Genomic DNA, 23,128 nt, shown 5'->3' on the forward strand with positions numbered 1-23,128 from the left:
AGGGGAGAAGGCATTCAAGGCATGAAGAACATGTTAAATAACTAAGTGTCATGAAGAAAAAAAAAAAACACACACACACAGATTAAAGGAAGAGATGACACATGTACATATATGTGTATGTTTAGTATCAATAAGTACACAGTATATCTATACCGATATTCCCACTGTTTTTTTAGTCAACAGATGACATGCTCATATATGTGTATGTTTAAACCTAATTTCTTAGAGTTGATATAAAAACGACGCTATCCTATTACACATGTATTGAGCAACCAATCATAAGCCGTCAATTTGGGGCGGAAAACCATAAGAATGATAAGATACACCATCCTAAATATAAAATCCTATAATACCCCAATCATTAATTAATGGGACATGTTCATTTTTTTTTATCAATACCAAACTTTGCTCTCCCTCCTCTCTCTAAAAACTTCGTTTTCCAATTGCTAACTTGGTTGGCGGAATTAAAGTTGGTTTGCATGTGCTTGTGCCAGTTGATTGCAACCTTTCCCAATGAACTTAAAAAACCCTCGAAATAATAAAGGTAGATTTGGGATGAACTTGCATCATGGGCAATTTACCAAATCATCGTTAACTAGCTACTAGAGTTGTTTTGCATATGCTCGAGCCCATTGATTGTAACATCAACATTCCAACTTACTTTTCAAGTGAACTACAAAATCCTGGAACAATAAAAGTAAGATGAGGATAATTGCGTAATTTGACCAATTTATCAACAGAAACTCTAGGCTGATTTTTTTTTTCTTTATTTTTTTTTTTTTTTTTTTTTTTTTTTTTTGTGTGTTTTGTGTGTGTGTTAATCTCGTTTTCAATGTTGATACGTGTACTTTTGTGTTGAGTTATATCCGGTTAGGTTATTGTGTCGGGTCGAATATTGCTAGCTCTACTAGTCATGGAACACCTCAAATTATTTTCCCATTCCCATTCCCATTCCCATTCCCATTGGTACCAAACAAGCAGTAATAACACTGCAGTATTAAGAGTTTTAAGACTCTGAACCCAGCAGAGTCTCACATTCAAGTCTTCGTTTGAAAATTTTCCCAGAAATCTGATGAACTCCATTGTTGTCTGAGTACCCACAAAAATGGCGCCGAAAACTCGATCAAAAGCAACAAAATTACAGCTAATATGGCCATTCTTCTTCATCTTCTTCATTCATTGCCTCGCCATTTTTCTCTTCACTCGAGGATTTCTTCTCACTCGCACTGAACTCCCTTACTACAGCAATTGCTCCGATGTTTCTCTCTCTCCTTGCTTCGATTCATCATCAATCCCTTCATCTTCATCTTCATCTTCATCTTCGTCTTCGTCTTCTGCTCAAGGGAGTAATCAAACTTGTTGGACTAAACCGGTTGTTGATCGTCTCGTCATCATCGTTTTCGACGCTTTGAGGTAATTATTGTGAATCAGTTTCTTTAGCATTGAATTTGAGCTGTGTTTTTTGTCATTTTTTTAGGGTTTTTGAATTTTTTTTTTCAGGTTTGATTTTGTCGCGCCAAGTAGCTTTTTTCCAGGTTAGTAGATTTGAATTGTAATTCTGCCCCAAATTATGAAGTTGATTTTTCAATTTGTTTTTGAATTTCTTCGGAAGTTTGCTACTATCGTACTATGTTTTTGGCATTTGTTTATCCAGTATAACTTTTTATTTTATTGTATTTGGAGATGTATAATCTAAAATAAAAATGATACAACTTTTGGTTCTTTCTTCGATTGATATTTGATAATGTGTGCTAGAATCTGAAACATTGGACATTTTGTTGTTTATAGTTGTTTATGTGTTTCAAGTTGAAAGCAATAGAATTTAAGTTTACCAATTTGGAGTATTCGGTTGTCATGTTTCCTTATATAGTGATTAATCGTATGCAAAATTCTCAATAAGCCTGAAGCTCCCAACACACATCTCTCTTAATCAGTTGTAGAGAAAAAAATTGCAAAATTGGGTGGACAAGAAGCGTACAAATCATCTCATTTATGTTTGTACAGTTTTAATAACATGTCATGAGACTCATGACCCTTCATTGGCTTCTTATTACTCCGTATTACTTTAGTTTTTGGTGCTTGAATGTCACGACACTTGGATCATTTGTGAAATTTAGTTGTGTTAAAATTGTTAATGGAATTTGTGAAGAAGATGAAATCAATGGTGAAAGAGACTCCTAGCTCTAGTTTTCTGTTTATGTAAGGTATGGTGGTCAATTTGACAAATTTTTTCAGATGTATGAAGATTGAAGTGCAGTGGGATCTTGTATTTTCTGGTCGTGTTATTTTTCAACCCTGTAAAATTTAGCAATCTAAAGAATGTGTAAAATTGAATCTGTTCTACAAGCTGCAGTCTTGTAGCTCATATCGATCGCGGTTATATTTCTTATATGGACAATTTGAGCACTTTATTAAGAGATAGCTATATGTTGCTGTAGAGAAGAAACCTTGGATGGACAAGTTACAAGTAATACAAAAGCTAGCAGCAGAGGCGGGGTCCACAGCTAGGATTTTCAAAGCCATTGCTGACCCTCCTACAACTAGTTTACAGCGTTTGAAGGTGAATATTACTGCATCTTATTTTTATCTTGCTGAATCTTAATAGCTTTGGAGCATGAACTCTCCATTTCTAGGAACTTTTATCGACGTGGAGTCCTCTTTGAGAGGTTTACTTACCTCACAGTAAATAATAGAGTAGATTTGCTTGGTCATACTTTGGAGCATTTTATGGGTGGAAGTGTTTTGGTTTTGAAAGAGATAAGAGATATGGGATTATTAATCAAATACAAATTTGATTCTTTTGATTTTATCTGAAATAGGGTGCTCTTTCTATTTTCATCATTGTTTTGTGATGTGCACTTTTTCAAGGGTTAGTTTTGCACATAGTGCCTGGGTATTTCTGTCTTCATCATTGTCTTGTGATGTGTACTTTTTCAAGGGATCAGCTCTGCACATTTAAATTTGGTATCCTGGGTACTATCTCCCCTCACTTCAAAGATTCTTGTGGACTTTTGGACCTCAACTTTTCAACCTCACCATTTTAGATTTTGAGTCTGTGATTTGTATAACAATGTAATTGTAATTAATGGAATGTGAAACTGTAACACGAGCTTGCCTAGCAATGAGGATAGAGGTCATTGTGAGTTTTATTGCTGCTCCCGTGGCACCTATAAATCAAATATGACAGGTTTAAGTAACTTGCTTGGTCTGAAAAGTAACCCTTTACTTCCAACTATAGCTAACATCAGCGATGGTAAGAACCAAATACTAATCCTGTTGAGGCAAGGATTAGAATTGGGGGAATTCTTTCTTTTGATTATAAGAATGTGACAAGGTGAGGGTATCTGATATAGTTTAGAGGGAAAAGAATGTAATGTCTCTATATATGGATCATGTTGGAGTAACAAAAATTGACAGTCACGCAAACTCAGCAAAAGAGTTACCTTTGTTCTGCCAAATCTTATGAGGTTTTTCCGTACCAAAAAGGCAAAGATCCAAGTTTAAATCTTTGTGGATAGAAGCTGAATGATGTTTGTGGGGTCATGGAGAAATATGTCTTCCTTTCGCAAGCTTCTCTGCAGCATTATGTTCAATTTTTCTTTCAAGATTTGCAGCTTGCACTTCTACAATCCAAAATGAATAATGGTTGACTTTTAAGTTTATTCAGCCTTCTTCAGTGTAGGTTTACTGGAATCTTGCTGCATCTATTGCTTCTGTTCAAATACAAACTGAGTATCCAATTCTCTACTCTCACATTTTAATGTGTGCAAATATGATTATGATTTTCCATATGTAGGACAGCTGTTGCCTTACGTAGGTTACAGCAGAAGGACATGGAAAGGAAATGCCATATTGCTATGTACATATGGTTTTTTTTGCAATAGTGTTTGTGTTTATGCTTGAATAGGCTAAAGTGTTAAACATGAGTACTTGGCACTTGGCTTGTTATTGACCAGATTTTACTGGTGCTGGAACTGGTCAAGGCTATTAAGCTTATGAATTTCTAGTGGATACTTGTGCTATCATATTTACGAAGTATTTTTTTTTTTGGAGTATGCACTGTGTTGGCTTCAATATTTACTACATATAAAGTGTTGAATTCAATTTCTTTCAATCTTAGAATTTCAGCTCACCACCATCTTTGTTCTCTGCTGTTATCTAGGGTTTGACAACTGGTGGATTGCCAACATTCGTAGATGTGGGAAATAGCTTTGGTGCTCCTGCAATTGTTGAGGATAATTTTATTCAGCAGGTTCCAATATTTATTTTCCCATTTTTTTTAATTAATTAATTATTTTTATTTTTATTATTGTTATTGTTATTATTTTATTATTATTATTATTTTTATTATTATTTTTTTTGTTAATAGTCCCTCTATACCTATTTGTATTGCCCATTTTCCATTATAAAAAATGTCCCGAGATGTATAATTCGTCCAATTTATAGTCATATCGTTCCATTAGACCATCACTTTACTCTCCTCAACTATGTATGGTCCCACCACTTTGTTCTCTCATCAAATCCTACCAATCAATCATTTAATTTTTGCCAAAATCAAATGGGGCATAGAAATAGAAACACAGGGTGCATTTTGAATTTTTCATTTAAATCATCCTGTTCTCCACCAATAATAATTAGTTTCATGTAACCCACTTGAGCTGTGAAAGGGGGATCGACATATAAGCTATCATTCTTGCAAATTTTTTTTTTTTTTTTTTTTTTTTTTTTTTTTTTTTTTTTTTTTTTTTTTTTTGTTTTTTGTTTTTGTGTATTCGTCTAGCTTTAACTAAATCAGATCAGTCGAGACTTTATCCCTTTCACCTTTGAGACCCAAGTTCAATTTCTGGTCTCATAGTCTCCAAGTTGTGGACTTGCAAATGGTGAGGTTAGGCTAGTCTTGTCACATATTTCCCTTGACACCAATTGTGCTTGGCCTTCTGTGATGGAGGGCCTAGTGGTGGCCTTTGAGCCTTTCTTTACTCTCTCACATTGAAAATACGAGTAATAAAAAAAATATTTGTTCATTTTTTGAGCAAGAGTTGATATTGGACTTGTGCAGTTAGTGGAAAATGGAAAGCGAGTTGTAATGATGGGTGATGATACATGGATGCAGCTGTTTCCTCACCATTTTAAGAAATCTTTTCCGTATCCTTCATTTAATGTCAAAGATCTGGACACGGTATGTTATAATCATTGTTCAATTCACCTTCATTTTCCAGTGAACATGTCATGCAAGTTTGTAATGTTGAAAGCTACTAACTTTGATACTATTTGTTAGGTTGACAATGGGTGTATTGAGCACTTGATTCCATCTCTTCATGATGATAATTGGGATGTGCTGATTGCACACTTCCTTGGAGTGGTAAGTTATTCCTTACTCAACAAATTAATTGCTTTAACATGTTTACTTAGGTCATATGGAACAATCAAAGAGAATTTATTTGTAATCAATCCTTGCATTATTGTGATTGCTATGGAATGCAAGAGATGAGAATAATGTCATTCAAATTGAGGCTTCTTTTTGTTTCTTCTCGTATGGTTTTACTGGTGATTTGATAGCACCATAGATACAATCTTTCCTCTGGTTTCCTATTTTTCTGCTTTCCCTTACATCTCTGTTATTATCCCCCAACTTGCTTATTTCATATTTTCACTCTATAACTAACTCTGCCACCCTTCACTCAATATCTCTGCACAACTTCTTGCCCAAGGGTTAACTAATCGCTGACAGCATTAATGTACCCTTGTCACGACACCTAACAATCATTTGGAGCTTCTGTATTTTGATGAATAAGTTCTGTAGATATGAAGGATTGGTGCAATGGTCATGGTTATACCTGCTCATTGGAGATAAAATCATATTGGCCACAACAAGAAAGGGTGAGGTGATTCCTGTTAAAACACACCAGAGGGGTTGGGGGTAGAAGGGGAGGGTAAATTATTGGAACATTTAGAGGCAGTAGATAATTCTGACATTTTGTACTTTACAAATTTTGTATTGAAGGCAGGATTTTCATAGTGAACAAGAAATACATTTATCTGCATAAAATTTTTACCCTTGTAATTGACAACCAAAAGAGTTACGAAGCTTCTTTTTTTTTTGTTTACTTGCCTTTTATAGAGAGTAGTATAAGGCAATTGGTAAAAAGTAGACAAACGAAGGAATTTGGATTATTTGATGTTCATTGAGATAGTTATTGTAAAGGAGAAGTTATTGTAAGGGGAGGGTGGTAGGGTGATACCAGTGATTAGGGAGAAGACTTGTCTTTTTCGTGAGACAATCCCCTCTAAAAGGAGCTTCTTAAAGATGAGAGATACAATTATCCAATGATGAGAAAATTGGCTTATAAGGATCATATGTTTAGTGGGATTTTATTGTGGATTAAAGACACTCCTAGTCTTCTATACTGTGGAGTTAAGGTGCTAGAGAAAGGCTTTTCTTCAAAAGCATAGAGATTTAATGCTGAAGGAAATGAGGATATCATTATGATGTGCACTTAAACATTTAATGGCTTATTTTGGAGTTAAAGCTTGTGTTTGGTTTTTATATTTTGGACTCATGATGTTGGACTTAGGCCAAGGCCTTGTTTAGGCGAGCATTGTTGCTCTTTTGGTTGATAAGATTTTTGTTATCTATAAGTGGCAAAGAAAGTTTTCTATTGATATTATGCTTTTCTGGTTAAGTAGGAATGTTGAGATTAGAAATCATTTTATGACTTAGAGTACAAATATTAAATTGAAGTCTTAGAAACTATATTACCCCGACTATTAATTTCAGTTTTTGAACAAAGTACACCCTTCTTTAAGTGGATTGTAGACTTGTAGTACATACTTGGACATCTAAACATGCAGCAACCAGAAACTGCAAATTAGCAAAACTTGTGGATCTTTTTGAATTAACTGGAGTTAAATCCTCAATCCACATTTGTGCAGTTGCATCCAATTATTTATCTTCCATATCAGATAAATTTCAGTTCTCACATGGCAGAACCGCAGAAGGGGCTTATATTTGAATTTCTTATCTCCTTCTCTCTTTCTTCTAGGAGGGTATTGATGCCTAGTTGGAGTTTTCTTTATGGGAAAAGTGGGTGTATGGGGCCTGTGGTTCTTTCTGGTGGACTGGGCGATCAAGGAATGTTCTTGAGGCTAGGACATATTTATGAGGGACCAAAACAAATTACAGAAACAAAAAATAGGATCTGAAAATGTAGAGCAAAGTGCTTGCTGCTATTCTCAATGAAACACTTTTTTCATGATTCTGCCTTCTATAATTGCTGAATATCTAACTTGATCAAGTTGGCAAGTGGCTTAAAGATTCTTCTGGAACAAGTCTCTTTTAGATGACTCGAATGCTTATTCCGAGGTTGTACTTATGTGCTTTTACAAGTTTAAGATGTTTATGTAGATTATTTATTTTATACTGAAAAATGTTGTTGAACTTTCTATGATTCTAGTTTGTTGAATATACTTCGTAAAGTTCACAAGAACTTCATGCCAACCATCTTTGAATACAATAAAATTATGTTTTCTAACCAAAGAGGATAATGACTGCACTACGTGACATTATTAAAAGCCTTAAAGTGAGGAAGATGTAATTGTGTATAAATGTAAAATGTAATTGCTAGTCTTTTTCGTTGGTGTCACAATGTTGCCTACCATAAATGTAATAATCGCAAACTTTCATTTATTTTGCTTTGGTTGGTGCATTTCAGGTGCCAAGGAGGATATAAACTTTTCTTATCTGAACTTTATTTGTCTGAATTGATTTCGTCTGATCTAAGCTTATTGTGTATGGAATTATCTGAATAGAACTTATTTTGCCCAAACTTTGGTTACTTAAGGCTGTTTCCCATTAAGTGTGAAATTCCTATGTTTGACTTTGACTATTAGTGTGGTCTGTTACTCTGTTGTTGAATGTAATTTTGTGACTTTACACTATAGAAGCAGCCACTTTGCTGGTCTAAAGTATACTCTGCAAAATCTTCTAGATAGGTGAAATTCTGTTTCATTATTTTCTGTCTTTGTGATGATATAATTTTTGTCATCCTGGAGTTTCAGTCTAATCCTGTATGCAAGTTATTTCACATCTTATGGTTTTTGGATTTTTCTCTGTACCAGGATCATGCTGGGCACATTTTTGGGGTCAATACAATGCCTATGATACATAAGTTGGAGCAGTATAACAGTATAATGGAGGTCAGTTTACTAAAGCTTATCGATAATCATATTACATAAAGGGTCTATGTGTTTTAAATAAGTTTTTTTTTTTTTTTCTTCTTTCTATGGGATATGCTTTCACCATTCGTTTGTAATTGCAGCGTGGAGGGGGATGAATGGTGTTTAAGGAGATTAGAGAGATAGAAAGTGGGACCCATGTGATGAGGAGAGAGAGAGAGAAAGTTATAAGCCAAATAAAGTGATGTTGCAATTATTTTGCAACCTCCTGAATAGGGAATACATAGTCATTGAAAAAGAACCAGAGAAGTTATTTGTTAAGAGATAAGTATTGTGAGAGGTGAACATGTTTTGTTAAGCTTTATTTAGAAGTGCATAATGTTTGTTAAGACTCCTAATTCGGGTTTTATGAATTCATGCTTTTGTTTGAATGTGGTGATAGAGAAGAAATGTGAAGACTAAATATTAAGTATTGTTAGATTTTGGTCCATCTGGCATTGTTGTAGATTTCATATTTTCCACTTTTAAAATCCCCCCCCCCCCCCCCCCCCTTAAAAAAAAAAGTGCTCAGCTCCATTTTTGAAATAAACAATTTGCTATGGCCCTGCGGCATCATTTGATTAAGAAAAAGTAAGGGTTATTCCAAAATAATTAGGATGTCCAGTGTGCTGTAAGTCTTCAATAGCAACAATTTCATTTGTGTGCATGTAATTTTTTTTTTTTCTTTTTTCATGTGGAATCTGTTGTCTTCTCATTTGCTAGATTAAGACTGGGAGTGTTCATGACATTTAATTCAAGGAGGCTGATGATTAGTGTTAATTTCTAGTGGCTGTTGAAGGTTTTCTTTTTCCTACTTTATTTCTTTTTATACCCTCTGATTCTCTGTGGTTTTTCTTATAGGAAGTTGTTGAAGCTTTAAAGAGCCAGTCAGGAGCAGGTGGCCTCCATGAGAATACTCTCTTGGTTGTGATGGGTGATCATGGCCAAACATTGAATGGTGACCATGGTGGTGGAAGCCCAGAGGAGGTGTGATAAATTTTTTTGTTTCAGCACCGAAATATAGTGTTTTTTATTTCACAAAATGAAATGATACACATATTTCATTAATGATTTTTTTCTTAGTTAGGAGTCCATGAATTGCAAATCAAGATGTTGTAGAGCTGATGTCCCTTATATCATGCAGGTGGAAACATCAATATTCGCTATGAGTTTCAAGAATGGCACATTTTCATTGCCATCTGAGCTTGATTCTGTATCTTGTAGATTGAATGTGGTATTTCCTTTCTTCTTTATTCACTTACTGTGTGCTCTGACTTTAAGCCTTATGAATGAGACTTCAGAGTGTGGCAGTGTTACATGACTTGGCTTACTTTCATATCTGCTTGCATAATACATCATTATTTCGATATTGCTTTTACTTAACTGGCAATATTCGCCTCTGCATGCTGTTTGAGCAGAGGTGTATTGGGTACTGTGGTTGGGGAGGGTGAAGAAGCTCACTAGATATTTGTCTAGAAATTTAACCCAAAGCAGGCTAAAAGAAGTTTTATGTTTCAGGATGCAAAGCCGCTATGTGTTGGCACCATTGAGCAGGTTAGTGTATGATTGGATGCTGTATGATGTACTGTACTATCTAAAATAGTATTTTGAGCGTTTAGTTGATTTACTATTTGCAGCTTGATTTTGCAGTAACTATATCGGCAATGCTTGGTGTTCCTTTCCCTTTTGGAAGGTGCAATATAAGCTCCTATCAACTCTTTCTCATCTCCTTAACACGTACTGTTTTGGTAATTTATGGTTTTTTGTGTGACAAATGATGTATACAGGACCATTATGATTTAGTCAAACTATAGGTGATATTTTTTATTTAACAGAGGATTGATTTTGGTAAAATTGGTAAAGAGATGAAAAAGATTATTTTTGACCAATAAAGCTTATGATCTAGGAAATTTAAAGGAAGAAGATGGTGATATTGGCATTAAAGCCTGAATATAACAAAAATGGTACAAGCTTTTGAGGGTTGTTCTCCTCCTAGCCAAAACCCGAGAGGTTAGAGCTCTCCAGAGTGTTTCCACTCTCTTAATAATATTGAACTTGCTTTCCCCTATGCCTACTCTCCCTTATTTCTATTCATTTAATAACCTTGACTACATTTTTCACTTGTACATAAAAATTTAATACTAATATGTATACTTTTGGATTTGTGCTAATGTATATTATCAAAAAATTATTTTTCTAATGTTTTACTAATGGATATATACTATCATAAACGGTCAAAGTTGTGTTTTGACAAAGAAAATTGTCCCAACGTTGTGATGTTACATTTATTGTGAAACAGAAGTAGTATTAGACTACAATTAATGCCCCTCCCCTAGGTCAGCTCAATACATTGTTTTCTGTGGTTCAATCAGATAAAAATTCCCTGACTACCTGAAAGTTCATGAGAGTTGTTGGTTTTTTGTCTGTCAAATATGTAGAATGCATTAATTTATACTTTGAGTCAGTGGTAAGTGCTTGTTTATTGTTTAAATCTGATCTTATTACTTATTCCTCTGATCGGATCCTTTTCCAGCATTGGGCGTGTAAATCCACAATTGTATTCTCTTGGCGCGGGAAATTTTCTTTCTCAAGGTATTCAGATGGAAGTTCATGAAAATGACTCAGACATAGTGAGATGGATGCAGCATTATGTTAATGCCCTTTGCATCAATGCCTGGCAGGTAGATGCTTTCAGTCTAACTTTAACTTCTATGCCAAATTTCTTTTACATGCGCTGTCTGTGAAGATGTATTTGAAGTTCTCTGAATTTTTCCCTGTTTGTTGCCTTCTCTGATTGTACAATCTTTTTTTAAGAGGAAGAAATATTTGGTACTATTCTCTTGGCTTTGGTGGAGTAGCTTGATCATATGTATACATTTTATCGCTTTATATCTCCCATCTTTTTTTCATTTCCCTTTAGACTGGAATTAAATTCTTTTTATACTTTTGCAGGTGAAGAGATATATTGATGTGTACTCAGCATCATCTGTCATTGGATTTCCCTCCGAGGACTTGTTGCATGTCGCAGACATGTATTCTCAGGCACAGGAGAACTGGCTGCATGTTGTGAAAGGTTCACTGTCCCACATGAATGAAAGTTGTCCTTCATCATTCCCCGCTTTAATGAGGCAGATTGATATGTATGCACACTTTCTTGACAGTGTTATTGGCCTTGCTCGATCCAAATGGACGGAGTTTAATCTGAAGCTTATGTTGGTTGGCTTGAGCATTATTTTTCTGTCGCTTCTTGTACAAGCACTTGCTATCAAGAGAGTGAACACATTTTATGAGATTTCTCTGTCTACTAGATGCCCTGCGGCCTCTGTTGGTTTAGTTTTTTCAATTTTCGCAGTCATCATAAGAGCTTGCAGCTTCCTTTCAAATAGTTATATATGTAAGTTTCAATCCTTTTTCATGTGATTTGTTGCACCAGATGATCCTGCATTCTTGACATTGTATGCTATGTATTTCATTGTGTTATACAGTGGAAGAAGGAAAAGTTGCCTTGTTTTTCTTGGGAACATCTGTCGTTATCGAGTTGCGCAATTCATTTAATAAGGCACAGATGCTATTAGAAGTAAGGCTATTTCTTTTTGTTGGTCATTTTGCTGGTGAAATGGGAAATTAGGCATTTATGTTAATTCTGCTAACTTTACCCTTCTAGCTTCATTGGTCACAACTATATTGTATGTTAATTTCTTGGATGCTGATTCTTCTCCATTCATATATTTGCAGGCGGCTTTATTATTATTGTTGGTCTGTGCACTCAGATTTATTATGGAATTTGGGCTGTCAAAGCAGGCTGGTAACTTATCAAGTGTTGCTTCAATGCTTGGGACTGCCCATGATAATTTGTTTTGGGTCTCTCTATCTTCAAGTGTGTCTATACTAGCTCTATTATTATTAGCATACCTGTTGCTCAAATACGTTTGCAACAACTCTTGTCAGTGGGTCCAAAAATACGTTATTTTGGGAACCATCTTGTGTTATGTGCTCATAGCATTACACTGGATCCTAGATAGTGAACTTCTAAATCTTCCTGTCACACTCCAGTACATAGGAAAAAGTTACATTCCTCGGGTAATATATGCTGTTGGAATTGCCCAATTGGTGGCATTAGTGATTAATCAGTTGTTTATCAGAAAGAGGGCCTTGTATCATCAAAACGACCTTACTAGTAAGATAATTGCCATGCTAAGTGCATGGAGTTCTGCAATCATACTACTGTCAGGAAAGCAAGGATCTGTTGTTGCTTTAACTTCTGTCAGTGCAGGTGCTTATGCCATGCCCTTTTGAAGCTTTTAGCAAAGTTAAATTTGTTATTGTTTATTCCCTCTGATTCAAAAAATAAGTCGTTTATGTATTGAGATTTCAGATAAAATTAGTTTAAATTAAGGTTGAATGTTGCATTGATTTGGCAAAATGACCTATAATAATATATTGATTCCATTGTTTGTTGTGTTAATCTTGTAGAATTACTCGTATCTTTGATTAAAAAGGAATCAGCTAAATGCCTTGTATTATGAATCAGAGGAGTCTCAATATTCTGCATTATTCTACTTGATTGATTGCACGATTTTCCATTTCCTTAATAATTTTATTTGGTCTGCCATTTCCCAGCATTTTGCATCATGAGGTTGGAGAACTTATGGCAAGTTGCTACAGATGGCACTTCAAGCAATGTTACTTTCTATTCTCTTCCTACAACTCAGTGGAGCCTTCTTGCAGTTGCTCTTTTTTTCTGCAGTGGTCACTGGTAGGGGTCTGAAGGCTCATTTTGATGTTTGTTTGTAGGAATATACTCTAGTTGAGTAGCGATTAATAAGCTGTATTACTTTAGATCTTTGTCCAATAATTACATTTAATGCTTTGCTTCATCTTCATACAGGTGTGCATTTGATGGCCTTCGATATGGTGCTGCATTTGTTGGGTGAGGAAACTTTCTTAACTTTGCAAATGAGTTATGATATATAACATGCATAGAGGAGAAGGATGTGGATATGTGACTTGGCTGGTTATAGTGAAGCCCTCATTTTGGCTTCCAATGATCTCATGCATGTAATCTTTCCCCTACACATTAACTGATCATGTGTTCTTCAAGCAACTTTACAATTGGTTTTTTTACTTCATTTGCAGATTTGACGAGTTCATGCTCGTAAGACAAGCAATTCTGCTAACAATTGACACGTTTGGTTTCTCTCTCCTGCTACCAATTTTTGGCCTTCCTATTCTAATTTCTCAAAGACTTTCAAGTAATCAGAAAAGGCAAAGCAAACTCTCCGTATCAGCACAGTTATCTCAAGTAAGTTGACCCATATGCAAATGTGCAGTTTATATGCTCTCGCTCTCATTGTGGAATCAGTTTTATAGATTTTGTAAGTTGCTGATCAATTTCTTTCACCATATGGTTAGGTATATTTGATGTATGGATGTATGACAACGATTTCAGTGGCCTGTATGGTACTATGCGTTACAATACAAAGACGGCATTTGATGGTAATGATTTCACCTTTTTTCAGTAATTCTTGGTTCATTTGTTGTGCCTTTGTTGAACTAAAGAGTACGAACTGCCTTGCAGGTATGGGGTTTATTTGCCCCAAAGTATGTGTTTGATGTTGTGGGACTTCTCCTCACAGATGTCCTTGTTTGTCTGGCATCGCTTTACTATATTGACCCTGTAGAAGATGACTCCAAAGAGAATTAACTTCTTAAAACTGTGGGATCTTCATGAAAGGCAAGTCGCCATGATCGTTCCTCTTGACTATTTTGTTCATTCTTTCCATACATCTAGATCAGTAGAAATTAGCTCCACAGAAAATGACATTGGAATATATTTTATTTATTGTTTGGAAAAGATGGCAACGTTCATTTTCAGTTTGTATTTCAAGGGCTTGATTACAATGATTATTTGCGAGTTGTTTTTGTATTCTGGTTTGATAATGTGATACTTTTAGAGTTTTAGGTTGTTTTGATGTATTGTTCAGTGGAAACTGCTTAACGTAGCCCTATAGAAGTTAAAAGTAGAAGTATTAGGCTTGATTTAACATCGATCAACATGTAATTTTATCATTTTCATTAGGATCCGGGGTGGAATTTGTGCTTTTTCTCTTGGGAATTACCTACTAATGCGGAGTAGGTGATATGCGTTGGTACTCCGTAACGTAAATCTGTAAATGACACTCTTTAAAGCATGTTTCGTAAAAGTGGGAGATCTCTTTGTAATTTAGCTTACATAATACATGGCCTTGTTTCTTTTTGTTTAGGCTACAAATAAATACATAAAGCATGAACTTTATGATATCCAAAGAAACAAGAATGTAACAATCCACTCATAGTATTCTTATTTTTCTAAAATACTGGAGAATAAAACAGCCATAACTATCTTTTACTGTAATTTATTTCAAATTACTCATGGATTTATTACACCCTTTATTTGAACGCATTAAAATCAATATTCGGTAAATGCTTACAATGATCAAATAATCAAATTAGAGTCAATAAAGGTCAATTTTGATTGGCTTCAAAAAAAAAAGGTCAATTTTGATGTGGAAAAGGTTTACTTCAATTTTTGATGTGGAAAATTTAGTTTTGTATGTAATGTAGTGGAGAAGATGAGTTTGATTTTGATTTGACTGAATATTTTGACTTTTTTCGGACTTTATATCGTTGTAGGCACATAAATTTTATAATTGCCACATTGGATATTATCCGGGTCAAAGTCAAAGTTTTGGCTCATGTTTATTTGGCTTTTAATTAAAATTGATTATTTTGGGTGAAATAACTTAAATTAGCCCATTTTTATTATTGTTATATTATTGTGAAGTCCAATATCCAATGTACATCAAACCTTGATCCTAGGGTGTCCTCACTCTATAAATAAAGCACTCTCTACATCATTTGAATGGGAGGAAAAAAACCTAAAGAGGGAAAACCTGGAGGAAAATAAAAAGACTACATCAAAATACAGAGTAAGCCTTTCAAAATCCTAAACCTCTCCAAAGAAGAAGAGTGTCATTTACAGACTTTTACGAAATTCTAGGTTTACGAAACATGCTTCAAAAAGATCTCCCACATTGTGTGAGGATCATAGAGTTGAGGGATGGTTTGTCCCTCTATCTTCCCTAGGAGTGACCTGGGTTCAATCCTCACCTCACCCCTTCTGTGATAGGAGGGGCACTCTCCATATTTTTGACTTTTTGACTTGAGAAAAACTAGTTTTACATGTTAATTGAACGATAATTAATTAATAAACTACTAATACCATTCTCGCAAAAAAAAATTAAAAAAAAACCACTAATACCATTAGTGGTAAAAGGTTCATTATTTAAAGGCATTGGCGGTATTAGTGGTTTTAAGCTATTTTGTAATAAAATATTCTATTGATCCTATACGGTTTTTTTTAAAATTTTTTTTTAGGAATTTCATCAAGAGTAATTGAAAATTAGAGTTATACGAGTAATTCATAAACATCTACTCCTACTCCTAATATAATTATACGAAGTAATTTAATTTCCAAAATTCCAAATAAAGATATCACCAGATAGACACTACGGAGTAAATAGTGGCAAAACCGTCTTTTCCGTACACTTCACAGGTTCTATATAAATTGATCCCCGTTTCTTAATTTCAGAGTTTAGCTCTTGATTTACTTTTACACTCTCTCTCTCTCTCTCTCTCTCTCTCTCTCTCTCTTAATCACACTCTACAAAAAACTGGAAAAGCTTCAAAACAAATATTTAAAACTTTAATGGAAGATCATTGAATTACTGAATTACATCACCAGATTCTTCAGGTAAAGTCTTTCTCTTTCTTTTTATTTTTTCTTTGAAATTGTTCTGTTTTTTCAATTCTTTAACAATCTTGCAATTGTGCTTGAATTTATATAATGTAGTACGTGTATTTGTCGTATTTTTTTTTCATTTTTTTTTGTTGTAATTTTTCTTCCGTAATAATAACGTCTTTTCTTTATCACTGAAATTCAAGTTTTATTTATATAATTTGAATATTAAATTTCACATGAATTATTTTAATTAATTTTCACCCTATATTTTAGTCAAACTTTAGACTTATTCAGGAATAAATGAATATATACAATCCCGCGTTTTTGAAACCTTCTCAAAATTGTGTGCAACTTTTTTTTTTTTTTTTTTTTTTTTTTTTCTTTCCAGTGCATATAAAAAAAAAAAAGAAAATTGTGCTTAGTGGTTTTGAAATGTCAAAATTTTCGTTTTAGACGGTACCCTTAATATATTGGACTAATTGTAGTATTTATCTATTTAATCCATGTTGGTGTAAATTATGTATCGGAATAGTTTTCAAATGGCTACAATAAAATTGTGGCCATTGTAACTAGTGAATTCATCATATCCATCCATTTAGTTGACTTTAAAATACACCTTATTAAAAAATTAAAAAATAATAAAAAAAAATCAACTTTTAATTAAATGTTAGAATTTGGTCGAAGGATATGGATTTATAATTTATCTTGATGCTTTCAAATTTTTTTTTTTTTTAATCTTTAATGTCAATTGATTGGTTTCTTGAAAACTAGAGACAAATTTCATAACTTTTTATCATCTTCTTCTTTTTCCCTCCCTTTTTCTGGGTTTTTTTTAATGGAGGATGATTTATTTTTTGATAAAAATGATGAAAAAAATATGGACCTTGTAATGTATAATGCGGTAGATAGGTTATTGTTAATAAACTATGATCAAATGTTTAATTTTAATGGAGATGGACAATCATTTGAGCTTAGATATTGCAGATCGAATATGCATCAATGGCAAAGTTCAGAATTTTTGTTTTAGTAACTTTTTTTTTAAAAAAAAAAAAAATTAAAAACTGTTTTTTTTTTTTTTTTCATTTCTTATTTAAAATTAAAGTCAATTGGATGAATGAACAAGATTGAACATTTAAAAATATAGGGCCAAGATTAAAACTTATTACAATAGCTACAATTTTATTGTTGCCATTGAATAGTCTTTATGCCTTATAATCTTAAAAAGGAAATAGAGCAAATTTGATTTTTCTAATGTGAATGAAATCTTTTCTTTCCTTTCCTTTTTTTTTTTTGATGGAAAATGTGAAATGTGAATGAAATCTTAGCTGTCAATGTGAGTAAAATATTCTTGATTCTTGATGTGGTAAGGCAATCAACAAATGCTAAGCAAGTAATATATAGATTAATTGAATGCTATCCTTCAAACAAAAAACAATGAATCATTCTATCTTTACATAATTACGTTATAATAATTTAAATAACTCTTTAGATATTTTCTCATACAATATTTTGCCAAATATTATCAGCAAAAACAGTTTCACATTTTTCACATTAAGAAGAAATAAAAATTGACATTTTTCTGTATACTCCCTTTGACTTTCATATGCATAACCAATTGCATCATGTTGAATTAACAGCTGTTAGTCTGCTATATGGTTTCTTGTGCATTATATGAGTATTGCTGTGAAGTTTTCCTTGCATTTTTAATTTCCCGGACTTTTAGAAGCTTATAACTCAAAATGTTTAATATGTAAACGGAAATTCAAAGTGTAGACAGCTAATACGGGACAGAATGTCAATGTACGATTATTTGAGGGTAACACTGTAACATATATACGTATTTAAGACAAGTTTGCTCCTTTTATTTGCTTAACTAGAAATGCAAAATAGTTTTTATTTAAGAAATGCACGGTTTATATGATTGTGCATGGACATTTGGCTAACAAAATGTTCTTCATGTAAACAGGGCACTAAAGAGAGATTTTGGTGGTTTTGTACCTTGTTCACATCATAATTCTATCTCAACATGGCTGTAAATGTTACTGCTTGTCCAAAGCCGATGCAGGCTACCTCTACCGGAATCTTCCAAGGAGAAAATCCTCTTGATTTTGCTCTCCCCCTTCTTATCATACAAATAATCCTTGTTCTTGTCCTCACTCGTACCTTGGCTTTCTTGCTTAGACCTCTGAGGCAGCCTCGTGTGATCGCTGAGGTTATTGTAAGTATCTTATTCTCAGCTATTTTACCCCTAGCAGAGATCATCATATCAACTAAGAATTGAGTAGCTTAATGGTACTTGCTGACACTTTTGATTTTAGATGACGATATTGGTTGAGTCGTTTGATACTTGGAACTTTTGTTTGGTCTAGCCTTCTATACTTTAAGTATTAACATTTCAGATTGGACCAAAAATATGGAAAATTATCATAGTTTGATATTTGGATATGCACATGTTTAACATTAGTGCCAAATTTGCCTTACATTGTACAAGGCATATAAATTTTAGAAGAGATAGTGTTGTTTGTTAAGCACCTGTGGCACATGAGAAGCTTTTGTTGTATTTATTCAATTGTTTTTCTTGTTTATAACTCATGATCTCAGAAAGTCCTGTATAAGACTATACTGAAAAAAAAAAGCAATTAAATGTCAAACCTTAGAGTAGTACGTTTTATATGATTAAATTTTGCTGTTATTGGTACATTCTGAATTGTCTTCCTCAAATTGCTTAAAGCATGAGCAGGTTTTTATACTAACAACTGGCAGTATTGCCGAGGAACTTGAGAAAAGTTGAAAGCAAAAACGTAATTAATAAAAAATGAATGCGTAATGAGTGGTTTATTGGAAGTGACTCAACCTATGCTGGGTGTTTTAACTGTCCATTACTTCATTTACTCCATTACATTAGATGACAAATACTAGATGTAATTGCATAATTATTCACAGAAAGTCCAAACATATGATTGGGGATGGAGATTTGTTATGGTTACCAATTTACCATTATTTATTACTGACTATTAAATGATTTGTTGAAGTCCTTATTTATTGTCTTATAAATAACCATTCATTTTAAGCCAGGAAACAAGGCCGTTAAAACTTTATTCATGTTTGTGCTCTGTCTAATGATTCTGAAATACTCCCAAGTCTGAAGAGATGAGGTGATGTGCTTAACTAATGTTTAGCTGATTATTATTCAGAAATAATATTAATTAAAAATTGTAAGTGTAATTGTATTTACTTAAAATACATATTTTCTCTGAATGACTTTATATATTAGCATCATCCAGCCTGTATATTTTCTTTTCAAAAGTATGAGTTTGTTGCAACTTAGGTTAGCTCTAAAATGAACTGAGTTGTTACATTATTCTGATGTTAATGTATGACCTATTGATCATTTCCATAGTACTGCCTGGGTAAGCTCCTAAAAGTTATGTTGCTGAAGATGTAATTTGTTCTAGAGATGTGAAGTAAACATATAGGTATCAATAATATTAGATTATAAGCTCCTAAAAAACTATTTTAAGTGTATTCTTGACCCTGACTTTGAGTTTTCAATGTCCTGTTTCTGTTGCTTTGACAGGGAGGAATCTTACTAGGCCCATCTGCTATTGGTCGTAACACAAAGTTCCTGCATGCAGTATTTCCTCCCAAGAGTCTTACAGTGTTGGACACACTTGCCAATCTCGGGCTCATTTTCTTTCTGTTCCTTGTGGGTTTAGAATTGGATTTAAAAGCATTACGCCAAACAGGAAAGAAAACCATGAGTATTGCTCTTGCAGGCATCACATTGCCGTTTGTGATGGGGATCGGCACATCATTTATCCTTAGGGCAACCATTTCAAAAGGTGTAAGCCAAGGGCCCTTCCTTGTATTCATGGGGGTTGCCCTCTCTATCACAGCATTTCCTGTCTTAGCTCGTATCTTAGCTGAGCTTAAGCTCCTTACCACTGATGTGGGACGTATGGCTATGTCAGCAGCTGCAGTGAATGATGTGGCAGCCTGGATTCTCCTTGCTCTAGCCATTGCTCTTTCAAGCTCAGGCAAATCTCCTCTTATTACCTTGTGGGTATTTTTGTGTGGTGCAGCTTTTGTTTGTTTGTGCATTCTTATAGTTCCTCACATCTTTAAGTGGATGAATCGGCATTGCCCTGCTGGTGAGCCAGTGGATGAGCTTTTCATTTGTGCCACATTAGCTGCAGTCTTGGCTGCTGGTTTTGTGACCGATACTATTGGAATCCATGCCCTTTTCGGTGCATTTGTTCTTGGGATTCTAGCGCCGAAGGAAGGGCCTCTTGCCAATGCCTTGATAGAAAAGGTTGAGGATCTTGTGTCTGGCCTCCTGCTTCCTCTGTACTTTGTTTCGAGTGGTCTTAAAACAAATGTGGCCACCATTCAAGGGGCTCAGTCATGGGGGCTTCTAATCCTTGTTATACTAACTGCCTGTTTTGGCAAGGTTGTTGGGACTTTTATTGTATCTCGCCTTTGTAAAATACCTGTCAACGAGGCTGTTGCTCTTGGGTTTTTAATGAACAGCAAAGGTTTGGTGGAGTTGATTGTCCTGAATATCGGTAAAGATCGAAAGGTACTAACTTAAATCAATATTAGTTATAATGCTTCTCTCAATAGTAATTTTTTTTTATCTAACTCTTTAATTGATCGTTATAGGTGTTGAATGATCAAACTTTTGCAATAATGGTTCTTATGGCCCTAGTCACCACTTTTATGACAACACCAATTGTGACAGCAGTGTATAAACCAGCTAAGAGAAGACGAGCATATAAGCTAAGGACAGTCCAAAGAACAGACTCCAGCTCCCAACTTCGAATCATGGCATGTTTCCACAGCGGAGGGAACATTCCAACAATGATAAACTTGATTGAAGCTTTGCGAGGAACAGAGAAGAAGCAAGGGCTCACAGTCTACGCGATGCATCTCATGGAGCTTTCTGAGAGATCTTCTGCAATTCGAATGATTCACAAAGCCAGGAATAACGGGCTTCCCTTCTGGAATAAGACAATGAAGTCAGACTCAAACCAAATTGAGGTGGCCTTTGAGGCATACGGGCAGCTCAGCCGAGTTCAAATCAGGCCCATGACAGCAATTTCTCACTTCCCTGACATGCATGAAGACATATGTGCTAGTGCTGAGAACAAAAGGACTGCCCTCGTTATCCTTCCCTTCCACAAACACCAAAGGGTTGACGGATCATTAGAAGCCACACGACAGGAGTATAGATTGGTGAACAAGAAGGTGCTCCAACATGCTCCTTGCTCAGTTGGTATTCTAGTAGATCGTGGGTTTGGTGGATCTTCCCATGTAGCAGCCAGCAATGTTGACTCCACCATCAGTGTGTATTTCTTTGGCGGACCTGATGACCGTGAAGCATTGGCTCTGGGTCTACGGATGTCAGAGCATCCTGGGATCACCCTGAGGGTAGTCCAATTCAGAGCAGACCAAAATATGGGGAGAGGTGAAATAGTGGCACTCGATATTATTTACAGTAGTAGCACCGGCAACAAGGGAGACTCAAGGGCATCTGACGAAGAGGCTATTGACACTGTTAAGAAAAAAGTGTTCGATGGTGGATCAGTCAGGTACGAGGAAAGAGTAGTAACAGCAAGTTCTGATACTGTCAGCATAATCAAGGAATGTAGCCGTTGTACAATGGTTTTGGTAGGAAGATCACCAGAAGGCTTGGTTGCTGCAACTTTGGGTCTTACTGTAAAGAAAAACTCCCCTGAATTAGGGCCAGTTGGTGCATTGCTGACATCTCAGGAGATCTCAACAAATGCTTCTGTATTGGTGATTGATCAATTCAAAGGCGATTCAAAGCCAGTATCCCTTGAGGAGGGAGAGCCAATTGACGAAACTGAAAGTGATTAATTGAGTTTTATTCAGTCAGACACTCAGACTTATGTCCAAAGGATCACAGTTTTTCTGATCGGTGTCTCTCACAACACAGAGAAGTAGAACTAGATAGTCTGATAATGTCGAATGAGATAATCTGAATTGAAGTTTAGTTTCTTAGCAAATGAGTTTCGGAGTCTATGACTGATCCACATTGAGCTAGATAATCTGATAATGTTGAATGAAAAAATCTGTTATTCAAATACTGATAAATTGAAGTTTAGCTCCATAGCAAATGATTTTCGGAGTCTATGACTGATCCATATTGAGCTGCTCTATTGCTGTTATGCTTAGAATATTCACTACATTGAATGTTTGAAGGGTTTAGTTACTAAAATTTTTGTTGATGCATCATTTTTTTCCATGTTACATTTGAACTTAAGGCCTGTTCTCATACGTTGAAATTCAGTTCAGTTCAGTTCAACTCCTTTCCTTCTCTTATAAAATATTCATTTCAGTTCAGCTCAATTTAGTTCAGTTCAGCTGAGTTCAGTCAATGAGAACATGCCCTTGACAAATTGCTAATTAAAGCTTTGATTGGTTTGTGCTGCAATTGAATCATTGATGATGATTTTCTTCTAATTTGTCTAAGTACATCGTCTTTTAAAAACTGAGTGAGTATTAATTTAAAAACTAAAAATTAAATCCCGGTCGATCTAAGTAAGATTTCCAATCACATCGATCCAAGCTTATGACTTTTCTAGAACACTTTTCAATCTCTATGAGAATTGGTCATCTGATTTATTCCTCGCTGAACCAATTTGCCCATTGTTCAATTGCCTATTACTCCATTACAAAAATGCCTGTTGCTTTTGGTCATAAGTAGTCATTACCTTTAACCTTCTTTTTCCTATTACAAGTATATACAATAAATGAAACATTAAACAACATAATCACAATTGTTGTAATGATTAATGATGATGAAAAAGTATGCATAACCTAGTTCTAATTTGAGTGTAATTTGGTATTAATAGAATTATAGCTAATGTAAGTTAGGGCCAAGGAATCTTTTGCTAAACTTGATTGATTCCTTTAGAAAATGCTAAACTACAAATTTTTAATTTTCCCCGCCTATTAAATAATAGTTTCTCGTAGTATGTGGCAGAATTGACAATAAAAGTTGCAAGAAAATTTTCATTTATTAAAGTGATTCAGGGGAATTAATGTAAACAATACGGAATATTTTTTTGTTCTATACTGATAACAAATATATCCACCAAATTAATGACA

General features: G+C 34.6%; 2 protein-coding genes across 2 annotated transcripts; both read left to right on the forward strand.

Moving 5' to 3' along the window:
- Positions 1-977: 977 nt before the first annotated feature.
- LOC145596484 (uncharacterized) lies at positions 978-14,476 on the forward strand. The gene is made up of 20 exons (XM_081652651.1): positions 978-1,413; positions 1,501-1,535; positions 2,439-2,560; positions 4,163-4,252; positions 5,060-5,179; positions 5,279-5,362; positions 8,119-8,196; positions 9,076-9,201; positions 9,359-9,448; positions 9,733-9,768; positions 9,852-9,907; positions 10,748-10,895; positions 11,167-11,608; positions 11,700-11,791; positions 11,950-12,487; positions 12,835-12,970; positions 13,103-13,144; positions 13,351-13,516; positions 13,627-13,710; positions 13,793-14,476. The coding sequence occupies exons 1-20, from the start codon at positions 1,106-1,108 to the stop codon at positions 13,916-13,918; spliced, it is 2,919 nt and encodes a 972-aa protein (XP_081508777.1). The 5' UTR covers positions 978-1,105; the 3' UTR covers positions 13,919-14,476.
- Positions 14,477-15,904: 1,428 nt separating this feature from the next.
- On the forward strand, positions 15,905-22,166 carry LOC145598224 (cation/H(+) antiporter 18-like). The gene is made up of 4 exons (XM_081654556.1): positions 15,905-16,006; positions 17,961-18,212; positions 19,572-20,573; positions 20,657-22,166. Exons 2-4 carry the CDS (start codon positions 18,021-18,023, stop codon positions 21,872-21,874), a joined length of 2,412 nt encoding a protein of 803 aa, XP_081510682.1. The 5' UTR covers positions 15,905-16,006; positions 17,961-18,020; the 3' UTR covers positions 21,875-22,166.
- The last annotated feature ends 962 nt before the right edge of the window (positions 22,167-23,128 follow it).

This window comes from Chenopodium album, chromosome 20 (genome assembly GCF_948465745.1).
Source record: "Chenopodium album chromosome 20, dcCheAlbu1.1, whole genome shotgun sequence".
Taxonomy (NCBI): Eukaryota; Viridiplantae; Streptophyta; class Magnoliopsida; order Caryophyllales; family Amaranthaceae; genus Chenopodium; species Chenopodium album.

Coding starts and splice junctions, on each gene's coding strand:
- LOC145596484 (XM_081652651.1), top strand. CDS start 1,106: ATGGCGCCGAAAACTCGATCAAAAGCAACAAAATTACAGCTAATATGG. Junction 9,908..10,747: donor GTTCCTTTCCCTTTTGGAAG/GTGCAATATAAG, acceptor ATCCTTTTCCAG/CATTGGGCGTGTAAATCCAC. Junction 13,711..13,792: donor TACAAAGACGGCATTTGATG/GTAATGATTTCA, acceptor ACTGCCTTGCAG/GTATGGGGTTTATTTGCCCC.
- LOC145598224 (XM_081654556.1), top strand. CDS start 18,021: ATGGCTGTAAATGTTACTGCTTGTCCAAAGCCGATGCAGGCTACCTCT. Junction 18,213..19,571: donor GTGTGATCGCTGAGGTTATT/GTAAGTATCTTA, acceptor TTGCTTTGACAG/GGAGGAATCTTACTAGGCCC. Junction 20,574..20,656: donor ATATCGGTAAAGATCGAAAG/GTACTAACTTAA, acceptor TGATCGTTATAG/GTGTTGAATGATCAAACTTT.